The sequence below is a fragment of the Rhododendron vialii genome, chromosome 11a (assembly GCF_030253575.1).
Source record: "Rhododendron vialii isolate Sample 1 chromosome 11a, ASM3025357v1".
Classification (NCBI taxonomy): Eukaryota; Viridiplantae; Streptophyta; class Magnoliopsida; order Ericales; family Ericaceae; genus Rhododendron; species Rhododendron vialii.
The window spans coordinates 35,392,361-35,409,828 of record NC_080567.1 but is presented as its reverse complement, the minus strand read 5'-3'; the positions used below and the strand labels follow the sequence as shown (position 1 = coordinate 35,409,828).

Here is a 17,468-nt window from a genome sequence, read left to right as displayed (position 1 = left end):
CCGTAAAATCTTATGAAAGTGTCTAAACTCCATGGTACCCTACTCTTCTTTAGGATATCCTAAAGTGGACTTGAGACTTTATAAAATTAATAGGTGAACTTGTGGGCTTACGAAATTTATATAATGATCTTAAGACTAATTTTCTATAATTTGAAAATGATTTTCTCACCTTGTTTTTGCTTTTGTGTAGAGAAGTAGTAATAGAATTCGTGATTTTTTTTTTTAAAGAAGAAAAGTACAATTACTTCTTGTCACGTCCTGTGGAGTGAAAGTCAACATTGGTGCACCTCCGTACCACTGTCAATTGGAATGGGAATCCTGCACTGAAGTATGCACTGCGGAGGTTGCAGGGTAGCAAATTCGACCATCCGTCGACAGTTCGAATTTAATCCAAATTCCTATTAATTCGAGTTGTTCATCGCCAAAATAAATAGCTGGATCGCTGTTCTACAGCTCTGCAATGCAGACAGCATTGCAAAATGCCTCGGTCCCTATCAATCATGCTTCTCCAAACCTCAACTTTATGTCTACACGTTGAATAATTTAAACAAGTTTTGTGAAGGAGATGACATAAAAGGAAAAAATGGAGGAGGAATTTGAATCAGATTTAGGTTTGGGGTTAGATTGAAGATAAGGACATTATTGATTGGATCAATTTTTTTAAATGGATATAAAGAGAAAGAACTAGAGAGATCCTATTTCTATTTGGGTTCAAATAAATTACTACTCTTTTCTAGTAGTAATATTCTGTCAAATTCATAATTTTAAAAAGTACCATACAAATACAAGTTGAAAGAAGAACTGAGATTCATTTAATTTAAAGGCTGATATGTGCTTTCCAACTCTCTTAAGAAAACATCCACACTCTTACAAATATATTACAAAAATGCCATCAAAAGGTAAATAGTGCCGTAGACACGGACAAACACCAGTTCTTTGTGAAAATGAGATTTTGTATAACAGCTGGTAAAAAAAAGTTAAAAACAAAAGAAAAACCCTCTACTCAATCCAATTTTTATCATCCAAAAGAACAAAAAGAAAAAACTCCACCAAAATTATCCAAACTTCCCCCTTCGAAAGGAGAAATTTTTTGATGCAGGGTGAGTATACTCCACATGGTACTTGTTCAGTACATTCGGGTCATCCAATAAATTTTTGGATGGCCCAGTTGAAATCCTCTCTCTACTCTCATCCCAATACTTTCTCTTTCCAAATCTGAGCATTTAAAAACGCAATAAACACTTCGGATGCACATGCGGACACCGCGTGGTACCCGCCGGCACTGAAAAAATTTCCCTTGGCCAGGTTCAATGTATCCTTTTTATTCTGTTTTTCTGTTTTCCTATTTAGCGCTTTACTTTTCTCAACGACGACCCATCACAATCCTCCACTTGTTTTTTTTCCCATAGAATCCGGTTCCTCTCTTTCTATCGCCTCCCACTCTCAGCAGTCGCGGTTCACGCCGCGTCCCTCTTCTCAAACCCCGCCACCGCCGTCGGCCCCACACATCATAGCAGGTAATGGCATCCGACGGCTTCCGGCCGCTGGACGACAAGTCTCTGGCGGAGTACATAAAGGCCACTCCTTCTCTCTCCTCCAGGCTCGGCAACCAAATCGATGAGCTTCAAATCAAAGAAGTCGGCGATGGCAATCTCAACTTCGTCTACATCGTTACCAGCCCCTCCGGTTCCTGCGTCATCAAACAGGTATTAAACTTGTGCTATGAACTTTAGTTAGATGATCAATTTCATGTTATGTTAAGGAAAACGGAATTGAATAGATACTATTTAACTTGGGTTATGAACTTTAGTTAAATAGATACACCTGCTTCTTCAATTTTCATGAATTGGGTGTCATCGTGCCATATGCATACATAGGTAGCATACTTATAGACGAGTGTATGTATCTGTGTAAACTGTGCAGCAAATTGAGTATAGGTGTACTGCAATTATGCGATTGTGATGGAAAACCCCGCTCAATAATTTGTCTGAAGCGAAATACTTTGGGGCCTCCCTGAGATATAATGGCTCGTTGGGAGCGGCACACATGAGATTTCACAGTATTTCTGAGAGGCCTGAGACAAGGTTGGGCTTGTTTGAAAGCAAAGTAGTCGAACAAGGACTGATCGCTGAAAGGGTATCACTGACAATGGTTACATAAACGAAAGAAAGCAATTGGATACGAGAAATGTTAGGATGCCAGAAAATATATGCTGCATAATCTGCTGCATACTCACCACGGGTGTGTCCATTGTGGTTGGAGTGTTCTAGTAATATAAAACAAAAGAAGCTATTGCATATGAGAAATATTGGGGATACCAAAAACGTGTTCGGCACGATGTACTCCACTGTGAGTATGGAGTAGATTATGCAGTGTATGTTTCGATATCAGTAGCTGTGCTGATTTCGTAGTCACGCTTGAAGTGTTGACTTTGTACTTATTTACTTCGGTATATCCACGTGTTTATGTGTATTGAGTAAATTTGTATTCTGGATTTTGTTACATTTGTCTCTGAAAATACTCACTTGTTCTATGGTGTCTAAAGCATTCTTGTAAAAAAAAGCCTCGTATCTGAAATCTGGTTGACTAAGTGCAGGCTCTTCCGTACATACGTTGCATTGGGGAATCATGGCCGATGACAAAGGAACGTGCTTACTTTGAGTCGGTGGCGCTAAAAGAGCATGGTCGGTTGTGCCCTGATCATGTTCCAGAAGTTTATCATTTTGACCGTGCCATGTCTTTGATTGGCATGCGTTACCTGGAACCTCCACATATAATCCTGAGGAAAGGGTTGATTGCTGGAATTGAGTACCCGTTGCTTGCAGAACACATATCGGAATATATGGCAAGGACTCTTTTCTTCACATCCCTTATTTACCGTACTACCACGGAGCACAAACAAGCAGGTAACTATGGTGATTCTTATCTCTTTCTACTAGTTAGCAGAGCCTAAATGAGTAAGATTGAATGCAAAGCATGATCTTTGCTAGACATGAAGAAGCGAGAATGAAGAAGTAGTGGGACTCAACCGACACTTGTTTCTACTGCATAGGCAAAGTTTATTGTTGGATAAAGTCATTGTAGTTTTGAGTTTTGTTCTCCTTTCCGATGGGAGTTCTCTCCTATTTCTGTATTTTGTTTCAAGGGAAAAAATATAATTTGCGGATAAGAAGTCATTTGTATTTTCTCTGTGTATGCCATAATATGTTTCTGAAATGTGAAAACTATAGAACCACTTGCGACTTGGTGCCTTGAAAAGGTGACAAATATTAATAGTTTGTGTTACACTCGACTTTTGGTGATGAAACATGTGGGCGAGCTTATTTTTTGGTTGTTTTTTGCACAACTAAACAATGTCGTGTTAGTTCCACCTAAGGAGTGATGCAGAATTTCGGTGATAGAAATGTCTTACCTCTTACTAGGCTTTCACGACGTATGTATCTACCATGTTTGACATGGGTGGTCATGATGAACTTCTTGGCTTTCATGACATAAATATCTCTCATTGCTTCCTGACTTGAGATCTTGAAAAGCAAAAGGATCTAACAGTGTTGATGAGTTTTAATTCATGATACTAATGTGTTTAACATGCTTTCTGCAGTTGCTGAATTTTGTGGGAATGTGGAGTTATGCCGGCTGACTGAGCAGGTTGTCTTTTCTGACCCTTACAAAGTGTCTCAGTATAACCACTGGACTTCTCCTTATCTTGATCGTGATGCGGAGGCAGTTCGCGAGGATAACACTCTGAAGCTTGAAGTTGCTGAATTGAAATCCATGTACTGCAGCCATCTTAGTAACATTTGCTTCGATAAATTTTTAGCCGCTCGTAATTCACTTTATCTCTATGTGTTACCCCCTTTTCTTTTGTCAAACCTGTAAGGTTTTCTTCATTAACTTGTGCAGGTTTTGTGAGAGAGCCCAAGCGCTTATACATGGTGATCTCCATACTGGTTCTGTCATGGTTACTAGTGACTCAACCCAGGTTATAGATCCAGAATTTGCTTTCTACGGTCCTATGGGGTATGATATTGGAGCCTTTTTAGGAAATTTAATCTTGGCATTCTTTGCACAAGATGGCCACGCAGATCCAAAGAACGACCGAAAAGTATGTTCTTCCTATTCCTTTTCTCTTCTTTATTTACTCGTTTTCAGGTGTTCTATCTCTTAAGGACGTGTTCCCTGTTTCTTATGGAGTCCTGCATATTTAGTTGAACAATTGTTCTGATTTCAGGATTTTAGTTGTACTTGATTCGAATTTTTTTTACCAGTGATATCATGGCACCAATTGATCTCCAATTAAACACATTGGAAATTCATGTCTTCAACTTAACTCCACTGGACTTAGTCCTACCTGTTTGGCCTTGTTGCTCGTAAACACCTAAGCCCCTGTACGACTATTTTTCTTAGGGGATTGCAATACAAATTTCCGATTAATGGGTAGTATTTAGCTTCTGATTTAAATTTCTCAAGGTTTGATCATTTTGTTCATTCATGCCTTTTCTTTGTGTTTTTAGTTTGTGAAATCCAGTTCTGTTGGAGAAATTGACAAAGTGCACAACATGCTTTAAGCATGTTTTGTGTTTTGAAGTTGGGTTCTTGTGGCTCGCACGACTTTCCCAAATGCCAAATCAGTGATCAGTATCCTGTGCTGGTCTGAAACCTTTTGCTTCAGTGTTTCAGTTACCGTGGTTAAGTGGAGGGGACAAACCATTAGTAATATGTCAATGTGACATAGAACTGCACCTACTAAACATAAACAGTTATTTGTCTACTTAGTTGAGTTCCTAAGTCAGAAACTTGCTCCCATATGATGAAAAACGAGTTAGAAACTTGTTTGACTGATGCATGAACATGAAGTATGTCCACATGTCCTAAAATATGTAGGCAGTCAATGTTGAAGCTTATCTCATTTTGCTGTTTGTTTAGTTGATCAGTCTTTCTTAGGGGATACTTTAGTTTGGTAATTTCTTGCCAAGAAGTCTTTAGTCACTTATTTTGAGGTGTCCTCGAAAATTTTAATTTGTAGTCTCCTTATGGTTTCTGTCCTTTATGATTTATTTCTTACTGTTGAGAAACTATGTCAGTGAGCATTTTTCCATGATTGTGCAGGTGTTTTACATTGAATTTATCATTGATGTTAATGCCTCGTTCCATTGGTAATGATTTCTACTCCATTCTCGTTGTTTATGATTGAAGAGCATGTTGTTATGCAGGCATACAAAGATTGGCTGTTGAGGACAATTGAGGAGACTTGGAATCTCTTCCACAAAAAATTTACAGCTTTGTGGGATAAACACAAGGATGGATCTGGTGAGGCTTATCTTCCGGCAATTTATAACAACCCTCAGCTTCAGCAGCTTGTGAAACAGAAATTCATGAGTGATTTGTTCCACGACACTCTTGGTTTTGGTACTGCCAAAATGATAAGGTGAGATAGTGATTCCCTTTGGAGCATACACTCCTTGTCCTTAATAAAACCTGCCAATTCTTTCTTTGCTGCATTTTCCATCGTTGCTTAAAGGTATATAGCATCTGTTTTGCATGGCTCGGTTGTGAAGCATTTTCTACAAACCTCAATCCTTGGAATGCCAAGAAGGAGGAAATTATAATCTAAAGATGCAGTGATATTTTTCATGTGATCATGCCTTACATAAATATTGTTTCCTTAACCTCTGTTTGATAATTCATATTCTTCAGTTGATGTTGTTGTAGATATACTCAATGACAATTTTCGAAGTGCATAGAATATTTGAAATTGTTTTCTGACATTGAAATTTTATCTTTCACTTCCTAGCACCTTCTCTCTTTTCTTTCTTTTTGGGCAATCCTTCTTTTCTTGCCCTGGGTTTTAGTATCTAATCTACCTAAAACACTATAGTCGATAATAAACCATTTTGCCTTGATAAAGGAGTCACTAAATGACGGGCTGTTGTAGATTAGTTGATCAACATTGCAATAATGCTGCTTTCGTAACTCTCGTTTTTCTTTTGTTCACAGGAGAATTGTCGGGGTAGCTCATGTTGAGGATTTCGAATCAATCGCTGATGCTGGAGTAAGAGCTGACTGTGAGAGGCGAGCTCTCGACTTTGCCAAGATGCTTCTGAAGGAAAGGCGAAAATTTCAGGGCATCACTGAAGTCGTTTCTGCTATTCTGAAAGTCCATTAATGGTACAGTTCCGGGTAACGTTTGTAATTTGCTACCAATTTCGTCATTTCCCACATAAAGTGTGTGAGTTTTTATGTACGGCATGCCTCTAGTAACATGATAAGCGATGGCTTATAATTTATAATCAGAGAGCAGTTTTCCCCTTCTTTAGCGCTTAGCAGGGGCTGCATGTGTCAAATGTCTTCGGATTAGCTTGAATGGAATTTGTATTGTATTGACTTGGGCTGGCTATATTGCTCATTGTGGTCCTCAAATTTGATCCAGATTTGGAAAAAAATTAGTAGTTGTGTTCCAAATTAGAGATAATAAGGCTCTGAATGCTTATATTCATTCTTATTTGCAAATATCCTTGTGATTTCTGGCTTTTTATTGTTGACCGTAGCTACCTGTCTTGACCCCCTCTACTGTAGATGCACTGCTCCTTTTGTATCCAAGTCCACTAATCTGAAACCCATAAAGTTGCATATTCCTCACCGTAGCTGGTTTTAATGACCTGAATATGATTTTTTGATTGGTTTGTTTTTTTACCTTTCCAAAACTAAGCTATAAACTCTGATGCTGGGGAAAGTGAGAAGCTCGTTTTCTGATGCTCTCTATTAATTTCGAGACGATTTTCTCACCTTCCATACTTGCGTCAACGTACTTTTTGCTTTTGTGCAGAGAAGTAGTAATAGAATTCGTGAGAGTAATCTGGACGATGGTTTCTCTTATTTAGACTAATCATTTATTACAGATGACAGAAAACCAGCGTACATTTTGAATTAGACAGTCTAATTGGTATTGTACTTTGCCTTGTCACTCCAGAGTTGTCCAACCGTTTTCCCGAGCAACTCAACAATGTAGTTCCCACTGTACTTGGCCTTGTAGTCACTCCAGAGCTGATCAACCGTTTTCCCCAGCAACTCAACAAAGTAGTTCCCACTGTACCCAGTCCTCATCTTCTTGTTCAGTTCCGGCACAAACCCACTTCTGAGACCCTCACAATAATCCAGAAAATGGGCCGTGACATCGTAACCCTGGTCCCATTGGTCACCCTTCCCGGGTTTCACCCAGTGACCCTGTGCATAGCCCGCCTTCAACCTTATGAAATCAGCAATCCCTTCAATCAATCCTCTGGGTGTTTGCCCGTTTCCGTTCCCCTGCCACACGTGTCAAATCGTGGATCATAACTCCGGTGAACTCTGTCTTGATGTTGACGGTGTACTTTTGAATGTAGTTCGCACTAACGTGGATCATGTTGTTGGCAGTGTACGCTACCCCGTCTATGGAGTCAATGGACAAGCTCACTTTAGGTATGTTCTTTCTGTCGGTGTTCGAGGTCTGCTGGAATGTCTTCCATATGAAATCCGTGGCGGAGGACATCGTTTGTTTGCTGTATGCAATCCCAATTTGATTCGTGAACTTCGCTCCTCCGGGAGTGGTTGCTGCATTGTTGGTGACGGTGTATTGGACTGCTTGGGTGCCGGTTAGGGATGTTAGAATCAATGGAAAAGAAAGGAAGGACATAATGCTAGTGATAAACAAACTCTTGTCACGAGAATATCACAAGGCCATGCCCACCACGGCACGGGTATATTTCCTGCTTTGCTTACTCAGGTGCCCAGAAGTACATCTGGAAGATATCATACCCCTTTGGTTGACAGTGTTGGATTGAGTTACATATTCAAAGTGGTCATGTATCAAAAATTAGAATTATGTGCGATTCACTTTTTCTATTTGCTAAACGTAAGAAAAAATTAGATTAACAAGTTAGTCAGAAAAAAGGTCAATGTGGTAATCTGCCCTCAAAGTCTCCTCCAATTGTAGAGAGAGAGAGAGAGAGATATATATATATATATATATATATATATATATATATATATATATATATATATATATATATATATATATATATATATATATATATACTGTGAATCCACCGTAGGCTTCCATTCTTTTGCCGAGAAGGAGAAGAAGAATGGGTATCATTTGGGGATTTCTGATCGTGGGAGAAGAAACTTAAGGTTAGGAGATTCTATTTGTAATCCTTGATTTTCAAAGTACTAACCTGTTAAAAGTCATACACAGCCTTGTACTCCATCAACAGTCCTCCTCCTCCCCAGAACACCTCAGAAACGAAGTCACTAAATCCACTCGTCTTCTTCATTAGAGTTCGGCCACAAACCCATTTCTCCCCCACAAGGTATCATGAGAGTTTTTATTTATGGCATGCTACTAACAACATGATAAGCTGTACGTAACTGATATTTGTAATAATCTGAGAACTTTTCCCCTTCGTTAGCAGGGGCCGTATCCGTATGTGCCTAATGTCTTGGGATTAGCTTGAATGGTATTCGTCTATCGTACTGACACAGGCTTAAACATACTTTGATTAATTTCGACTTGGCCCGGCTATATTGCACATTGTGGTCGTCAAATTTTTGATCCTGAATTGGTTAAAGATTAGTTATGTTCCAAATTGGAGATCATACGGGTCCCGTACGTAGCTTGTCTGATCTCTTCTTCTTTTTCTTTTCAAAACCAAGCTATAAACTCTGATGCTGGCAGAAATCGCGAAAGAGATAAACGGGTGCTCTGATGCTCTCCATGAAAATTTCGAAAACGATTTTTTATCACCTTTTGTTGGATTAATTGCTGTAAAACAAGAACGGATTACCTCGAAATTCTGCTATTACCAAATTGTAGAGCGACGTCTGGGTTGAGTCGCGGACTAGGTCGCTTTCTTTAAGACGTTTCACGGCTCTGTCTAGATTCTGCAAGTAGTTCGTCAATGCCATGCCGTCGCCAGTATAAATCAGCCTAGAATTTACTACCTCTGCTCGGCCTTTCTCTGCACAGAAGAAAACCGAAAACAAAACACACAATCGACCTATTGCTCATACTAAGAAAACATTTTAGGGGTGAAGGAGAGGGTTATTTTTTTCTGTATTGAAACCAGTTCTGAAACGCTGAATTTATAGGTGCGGGCTGGGCTTGATTTTGGAAACAAAAACCTTTTAATCAGCAAAAAATTTAGCACACGTTTTTTACACGTTCTTAATCAGTAAGAAACCAAAAAAAAAAACGTAGCAAAACAAGGCGTGAGGCTCAAATCTCGAATTTGCACCCCCTTGCGTGCGAATAATTCGTGACGCGCACCCGGTTAACTGGTTTTCGAATCAATTTTTCAAATTGCCGCCCATTTTCCTGAGCGCGCGAGACCTCTCCTTGGGTCCTCGTTTACAAGCCCGCTTGTGTGTAAAGTCATTTAAAGTAGATAGAAATTTTGTGACTAGGCAATGTGGAATTAGAGAAAAACACAATGTTTTACAAATACACGCCAAAGTTCCAACACCTTTACGTAGTAGTCAACATACTTCTGCTTACGTAATTGTAGGAGTACTATAATTTCGGAGGGTAATTGGATGATGGTTTCTCTTATTTAAGAATAGCTAATCATTTATCGCAGAGAATGGAAAACCAGCATCCATTATGAATTAGACATGTCTAATTGGTCTGGTACTTGGCCTTGTAGTCACTCCAGAGCTGATCAACCGTTTTTCCCAACAACTCAACAAAGTAGTTTCCACTGTACCCAGTCCTCATCTTCTTGTTCAGCTCCGCCACAAACCCACTTCTGAGACCCTCACGATAATCCAGAAAATGGGCCGTGACATCCTAACCATGGTCCCATCGGTCACCCTGCCCGGGTTTCACCCAGTGACTTGGTGCATAGCCCGCCTTCAACCTTACGAAATCTGCAATGCCTTCGATCAATCCTCCCGGGGTCTGCCCGTTCCCGTTCCCCTGCCACACGTGCGTCATCTCGTGGTACATAACTCCGGGGAACTCTGTCTTGACGTTGTCTTTGTGCTGTTGTATGTAGTTCGCGCTGAAGTGGATCCCGTTGTTGGCGGCGTATGCTACACCGTCCATGGAGTCGATGGACAAGCTCACTTTATCTACATTCTTCCTGTCGGCATTCGAGGCCTGCCGGAATGTCTTCCATATGAACTCCGTGGCGGAGGACATCGTTTGTTTGCTGTACTCGATCCCGATTTGGTTCGCGAACTTCATTCCTCCAGGGGTGGTTGCGGCGTTGTTGGTCACGGTGTATTCGACTGCTTGGTTTCCTGTTAGGAGTGTTAGAATCACTAGAAAAGACAGGGAGAACATTGTTCTAGCCATGACTTTGTATTGCGGTGTTTTCGAATAAGTGGTTGTTACTTGGAACATGTCCTTTATATAGTAGATGGATAAGCTATGAAGAAGGGGAAGTCAGAGAAGGCAACCAGGAGAAGATGGATAGATAACCTATGAGGAGGAAGGGAAGTCAGAGAAGGCGACAAGGAGATAAAATAACAAGGAGTAAACAAGTGAAAATTGGGCCATTGCTAGTTGTTTTAAGTGGAAAATTTATCAACCCACTTGGGATTATGGCTGCGCCACTCCACCCAGCAAAAAAAAAAAGTGGAAATTTTATCGCGAGGAAATAATTGGTGGAAACCAAAGTAGGTAAAGGAGTTTAATATAATACGTAGTTCTAGAATCTGTACCTCTATTTGCCGTTACCTTTAAGGTGCAGCTGGTGGATGGATGTGAATAATTCTAAGGGTACCGACCTCACATGCACTGACGGTGTACAGAATCGGCGCGCGGGGCCCACTTCCAGGTCTTGCACGAAAGATTCAAACCGTTAAATAATTTTAAAATATTTAAGCTGGTGACTTCATAGAAAAAATTAAGCTCAATACGATTGTTGTATGTGCTTGATCCAATTTAGGATCCAGTTTTCTGAATGAAAAAAATGATACATAGGATCAAACACTTGCAGTTGTTCGATTAATCTGATTTTTGTCGAAACCACTCGCATAAATATCTTAAAATAATGAATGGATCGGATTAAAGTGGACAATGCATGTTGATGTATGCACAATCGGAGCATGCTTATCCGTACTAGACGGGTTGGATATAAATGATTCTAAGTGTAGCAACCATGTACAGATGGTGCACAAAATCGCGCACAGATAGATACACATCCGGAGCATTGCTTGTTTCCCTTTGGAGGCCAGTCAAACAAGAGGAATGAGTTTCAGACTAACACTACGATTGGGCATATCTATCGTTCGGCCAATCAATGCGCCGACCACCTTGCCAGGATGGGTGCGGAACGCACAGAAGAGCTCGTGTTTGTTATGGACATGCTCATCGCGATAAGGGAATTTGTAATTAGAGATAGCCTGAATATCAGGCAAGTGCTTGACTAGGTTGTGAGTTCTTGTGCTCTAGTTTTTAAAACTCTAGTTGTACTCTTATGTGGTACTCTCTTTAAGTTTTATTGAATTTTCCGCTTGACCCAAAAAAAAAAACAAGAGGAATGAGTTTTAGTTTTACCCGTTACTTAAAACATGGCATAATGGCGGAGCTGCTTCACACACAGTGGGTTGACAAAACTTTTGTCAAGACAAGTTGGAAGATGTGACGCCCCTTTGGACTGTGTCATATTCAAAGTGATTAATTATATGTAATGCTACGATTATCATAACTAATTATCATATTTTAGGTACTATGTGAGGTGTCACTGTTGTATTGGTAGAATGTGCTCCGCTACACGATAATTGAGATATATTCTACCAATACTACAATAACACATCGTATGGTACCAAAAACATGATACTCCGGTCACCAACACAAAATCATAAGTGAATTACAAAACCTGGAACGGTGGTGCAACGGAAAGTATACTTTGACTCATACGCGTTGGAAAGTTCCACGGGGAAGACGTTGACTTGGACTCTTGGGTCAATTTTGCTGCTTTATTTAATGAATTGGGGTAAAGTCAAGGCCCAGGATTACTCTAACCGACTTTTGTCGGCTGAAGTCCATGGATTTCAATTGTGAACCCACGGGGCGGGGATTGTGTGCTGTGCACATTCGGGCCGTTCATCTCGACATTGTTGAATGATTGGATGGTGGAGGTTATGACACTGTACCATGCAATCCGGACCGTTAATTGTCAAGATTAACGTTCTGGAAGTGCACGGCATGATGCACATAGCATGCCCCCTCTTGGGGTGGGTGAGATCCATCCCAGGTAAATAGAGTCGTTTATTTTGTAGATGATACTTTGTGAACAATTTTTGTAAAAATTCATATGAACCGGATGCCAGTAAATACTTGATTAACACATCTAATTTTTTTGTTTAGTGTTTGTAGCTTAGAATTCTGAATCACAATGAACGAATTTATCTAAGAACTTACAGTTGTTTTTTTACCAAAATGCCTAACAACTATTTTTCACCAATTCAACCGATCTAACCACGTGTAGGATCCGGGGTTGTTCATCCCATTACATCCCACCCCATAGTTACACTATTGTTACTCGTGGTACGATGGTACCCGTAATCTCACTCATGTTTTTTAATTAATGATTCGGCTTGAGCAGACTTGGACATTGGATGTTTAACTTTTTGAATGTACTATCATTTACCTTAATTCGTTGAAGATTGATGTTTGTGCAAAAATTACGTAATAGATAGAATATATAGGTAATGGTGAAAATAATGGGCATTATAGGTATAATCATTGCATGTCTCTTCAAATAGTTGAAATCCTCAAAAGGAACTTTCAATTTGAAACGGAGGAAGTATTAATTTGCAAGGCTGCAAAATTCTACGTTTGCTCATCTCTTCGATCTTACCACTGAAGAGGATCAGTGGCGGCTTGAGAAATTATGATCTGTGGTGTCATAATTTATAGCATCGATAACCTTCTGACAAATCTCTTAAAATGAAAAATTAATTTATGTTTCTCAAATCATTGATAGTAAGGTAGTTTAATTGGGAGGTCATGGCGGTGGGTTGCTGTGTTAATCTCTCTCGAGGTTTGAATTGCATAGTCAGATCCATTAGTGGCTCGGCTACAAGATTGTTCCTTGGTTAAAAAGGAGGAGAAGAAGTAGTTTAACATACTTAACATGCAGATAGTAGTACAGCAAAAGTTGTACAGCAGCCAGGTACAGATTTCGTTTGAGCCCGTTTCAGGTCCCAGAAAGATGATCGGAGCCGCTCAGATTGTTTAAAACATTTCATTTAGGGTCTCTGTAAAAAATCATCTCAATCTGATATCGGAAAGGGTGTTTATGCATCATCCAATTTTGCTTCAAAATTCTTTACTTCAGAATTTAGCCTAAATTTTGAAGCAAAGTTAGATGATTCATAAATACCTTTTCCGATATCGGATTGAGATGATTTTTCATAAGGACCCTAATCGAAATGTTTTGAACAAAATGAACGGCTCCGATCATCTTTGCGGGACCCAAAACGGACGCAAAATCCATCTGTACTCGACTGCTGTACAGCCATTGTTGTACCTGTAGCAGGGTTCCTTAATATGTGTTCAAAATAATAGCAGGGAAACACCGAAACAGTGTGGGGTGGGTGTGCTTCTCTACTTTTCCTAGCTGCTTTTCTGTGAGCTGGTCATATGCCAGCCGTATGATTTAGATGTAAACATGTGATCAATGGATTCAAGAGATTTTTCTAGTGGTGTCATCGCACTAGATGTTTTCCAAAACAAAGAAAAGAAAAGTTAGACACCGTAAAATTACGGATTCTGCAGCTTAGTGGGTTCACCTGACACCAGTACTTGTACACTGGCGTGGCCAGGGAAAATGATCCAATCTAGTCCTCTGTTTAGCTTATCGATAGAGTTTGGTAAGCTTAAAAATAAGCTCGAACGGAGCTCGAGTACTTTTACTAAGTTTAAACTGAGCCTAACTCAAAAGCTCCAAATCTCGTTGTTTGTAGCCTATCTCGATCAAAAGCTACATTTTCTGGTAGAATTTCATATAACTTCTCTAGCTAATGCAAATCAACGGCAATAATATGGATTTATAATACTTTTTTGCCTTCCATATAAATTTTATTTGCCATTCGAAACATACAAAATCACTTTTACAGCATAACTTCCATTGATTTATTCATATATATGATTATATAAGAGTACAATATACCTAGGTTATCTAGGTGTTATACTTGGCCTTGTACTCACTCCAGAGCTGATCAACAGTCTTCCCCAGCAACTCAAAAAAGAAGTTATCACTATACCCAGTCCTCATCTTCTTGTTAAGTTCTGCCACAAACCCATTTCTCAATCCATTACAGTAATCCAAAAACCATGCCGTAATATCGTAACTGTCATCCCACTTGTTACCCGACCCGGGCTGCCTCCAGTAATCGGGCTTGTACCCGGCCTTCAACCTCACGAAATCCGCGATGCCGTCGATCAAACCCCTTGGGGCTTGCCCCTTTCCGTCCCACTGCCATGAGTGCACCACCTCGTGGTATAAAATTCCGGTGATCTCTTTCCTGACATCGCCTGAGAAGCCTTGGATGTAGTCGGCGTTTACACGGATCTCATCGTTGCTGGAAAAGGCCACTTGGCCCGCTCCGAGTGTCTCGATAAATAAGCTTAACTTTGGGGTGGTTCTAAGGAACAAAGTAGAGGTCGTTAGCGAAAGAGAAAGTGATATTCCTAACCTCGTAGGCGTTGATTAAAGTAACAAGTGCAAAACTGATTCGGATTCGGGATGGCAACGGGACGGGTCGGGGACGGGGGTATTACCCCTTATCCCATCCCGATTCCCGACCCGATCCCCAATGAGGATTTGTTTTTTTTCTCTATCCCCGACCCAAACGGGGAACGGGGATTCGAAATTCGGGCATCTGTATTTCACAATTTCAGCACCTAACAGCATATACTAGCATGTGAAAGTCGAAAGGACTTGGATTGTTTTGTATTTTTTTTCCAGGGAAAAATGCTGAGGAAACAGTATTAGTAACGGTTGTCGGTTGGCCAAGTTAGGAACCAACATAACTTCACAAACAAAATTAGAAAAGCCAACAAAATAAAATAAAGTAAGGTATCAGGAATGACCATATTTATCACTGAAAAGCTTCAGCAGAATTCTGCAACACACATTGGCATGCACCTGTATTTGCGGCACATAATAGCACCTCCATTTATTTATTTTTATATATAAATATATATATTTCGGGGATTCAGGGACGGAGCAGGGCGGGTAATGATCGGGGAACGGGTAGGGTTCGGGGCGGGGACAGACCTATCCCCATCTCCTACTCGATCCCCGAATTTTTTTTTAAAAATTCGCCGTACCCTACCCAATCCCCAAACGAATCCCCAAAGTTCGGGGATTTTCGGGGCGGAGAATGGGGCGGGTTCGAACGGGTCGGTTGAGATTGCCATCCCTAATTCGGATAATATAACACCAAAAAAATTTCAAGTACGAAAAATAAAAAAGTGAATTACAACAAAATCCTGCAATCCAAAAATACTCTTACCTTCTATCTGCCTCGGAGTTCTGCTGGAAAAGGCGCCAGGTGAATTCAGTGGCGGATATTAAGGTTTGCTTGCTGTATTCGAGTCCAATTTCGTTCGTAAACCGAATTCCTCCGGGTGTGGTTGGTACGTTGTTGGCAACGCTGTATTCGACCGCATGGATTGCTTGGAGGGTTGATAGAATTGCCAGAAAAGAAAGGAAGTACATCATATTAGCCATGATACTGTTGTAAAATGTTGCTTTGTTTTTGGGTTGGTGTCGTAGGCTTCGTTTGCGCTCTTTAAATAGTACTTTGAGAAGCATGTACGATTTTCTATCTGAATTTCGCACCAATTTCCTCTTCACCTGAGCGGTCCAAAGGTTAGGGGAAGGAAATTTGTTTTCTTCTGGTTTTTTCTCCACTACCAAACGGGGCGTAAATTCTGACCAAATTAAGTGGTCGTTCAAGAAAAATTCGTAAATAGATAAAGAACTGGTCACAGTAACGCTAGTGTACGGTAGTACTAATTTTCACGTTGAATTTTCCTCTTTCTGCTTATCTCCGTCGAAACATATTAGCTAACCAATGTTAAATCTTATCGAAAATGTCCCTGAAAAGTAAAGGAATGTTCCGATTCTCAACTGAATGTGTGAATCGGAACCATTCATGAACATTTTCCTGGGAACTCTTCATGTATTTTAATAATCCTCTTATTTTATCGTGTAGAATTATCTTCAAAAAAAAAAAAAAAGTTTGGCCTAAATCGATTTGTTTAATTTAAAAACGACAGTGACTTTGTTCGGTTAACATTTCAGTTTTAGTTTTAGTTTTAGTTTTATTTTCAATCATTACCTTAATTCTTTCTCCAATCATTACCTTATTTTTTCAATTGTTACTTTCTCATCTCTCTCTATCTCTCTCCAATCATTACCCCTATTTTCAATCATTACTTTATTTCTTTCTCTACCCACTACCAAACTAAACTAAACTCTCAACCAAACAAAACCAGTATTTTTTACTTTTAGTGATCTTTTTAGTTATTCGTCAACATTTTTTAAGATCACTTAACCAAACTCCAACATTTACATTGAATGGATTCACTCCTGAAGGGGTGGGGACGGTAAAAGTCGAACTCATCATCTGATAGATGGATGAGCTTCAAGGGGAAAAAGTTCAACAATTGAATTGTGCCTCAACATGTAATGGGTACGCAACCTGGGGCTTTTCATGAGGTAAAAGGAAACGGAACTAAAAACATTGTTCACTTGAATCACTTACTTTCCCAAAAAAAAAAAAAAAATGAAAAAAGAATATCACTTTGTTTACTTTGACACGTTCCCGGTTTAGGACTGGAGGGGTATGGTTTCAATAGCGAAGACCTTGACTTGGACTAGGCAAATTATTAGGGGTGAGAATTTTCTACACGACACGAAGTAAGCGGGCTAAGATCAGTTATTTCTGACGCAAAATATGAATATGAAAATACACGATAATACGAAAAACTAAATAGGTCGGTTTAGCGTTGAGAGTTTTCTGACACGAACTTGAGATGACATGCCATGACATGAACACGATATGACACGACATGAGAATTTATGAAATGACACGATAACCCGACACGAAATTAGCAAGTGAGGGTTGGCTATTTTTGACACAGAATACGAATATGACACAACTCGATAAAACGAAAAACTAAATAGATCGAATTAGAGTTAAAAAAATTCTGACACGAACACAAACACGACACCCACCCCTAGTTATTATTGACGATAACCAGCATCTAGAAGACAGAAGCGTTGATCAACCAAAAGAAAAGACTCGAATCGTATCGCGAAATTATTATTATTATTTTTTTTGGGGGGCAAACTTTAGGATAAGATGCAGTTATGGAGGGTCGAATGGTTGGGTAAGTCCAACTGTTTCGTGGGCTGCTGCCTTTTGGGCCGGCTCAAAGTGTGCCGTTCGGACTGTGATACATTGGG

The 17,468-nt window shown here is 39.8% G+C and overlaps 3 protein-coding genes and 1 pseudogene across 3 annotated transcripts; 1 reads left to right on the top strand and 3 right to left on the bottom strand.

The window, feature by feature from the left end:
• Nucleotides 1–1,328: 1,328 nt before the first annotated feature.
• On the top strand, nt 1,329–6,510 carry LOC131308762 (methylthioribose kinase-like). Its single transcript, XM_058335767.1, has 6 exons — nt 1,329–1,706; nt 2,597–2,906; nt 3,602–3,776; nt 3,904–4,105; nt 5,214–5,428; nt 5,998–6,510. The coding sequence occupies exons 1-6, from the start codon at nt 1,521–1,523 to the stop codon at nt 6,164–6,166; spliced, it is 1,257 nt and encodes a 418-aa protein (XP_058191750.1). The 5' UTR covers nt 1,329–1,520; the 3' UTR covers nt 6,167–6,510.
• Nucleotides 6,025–7,924, bottom strand: LOC131308764 (uncharacterized; annotated as a pseudogene).
• Nucleotides 7,925–9,553: 1,629 nt separating this feature from the next.
• LOC131308761 (uncharacterized) lies at nt 9,554–10,420 on the bottom strand. The gene has a single exon (XM_058335766.1). It carries the CDS (start codon nt 10,379–10,381, stop codon nt 9,824–9,826), a length of 558 nt encoding a protein of 185 aa, XP_058191749.1. The 5' UTR covers nt 10,382–10,420; the 3' UTR covers nt 9,554–9,823.
• A 3,612-nt stretch (nt 10,421–14,032) lies between these two features.
• Nucleotides 14,033–15,772, bottom strand: LOC131308331 (uncharacterized). Its single transcript, XM_058335245.1, has 2 exons — nt 15,508–15,772; nt 14,033–14,634 (listed from the first exon to the last, which is right to left on the bottom strand). Exons 1-2 carry the CDS (start codon nt 15,723–15,725, stop codon nt 14,169–14,171), a joined length of 684 nt encoding a protein of 227 aa, XP_058191228.1. The 5' UTR covers nt 15,726–15,772; the 3' UTR covers nt 14,033–14,168.
• Between the last annotated feature and the right edge of the window lie 1,696 nt (nt 15,773–17,468).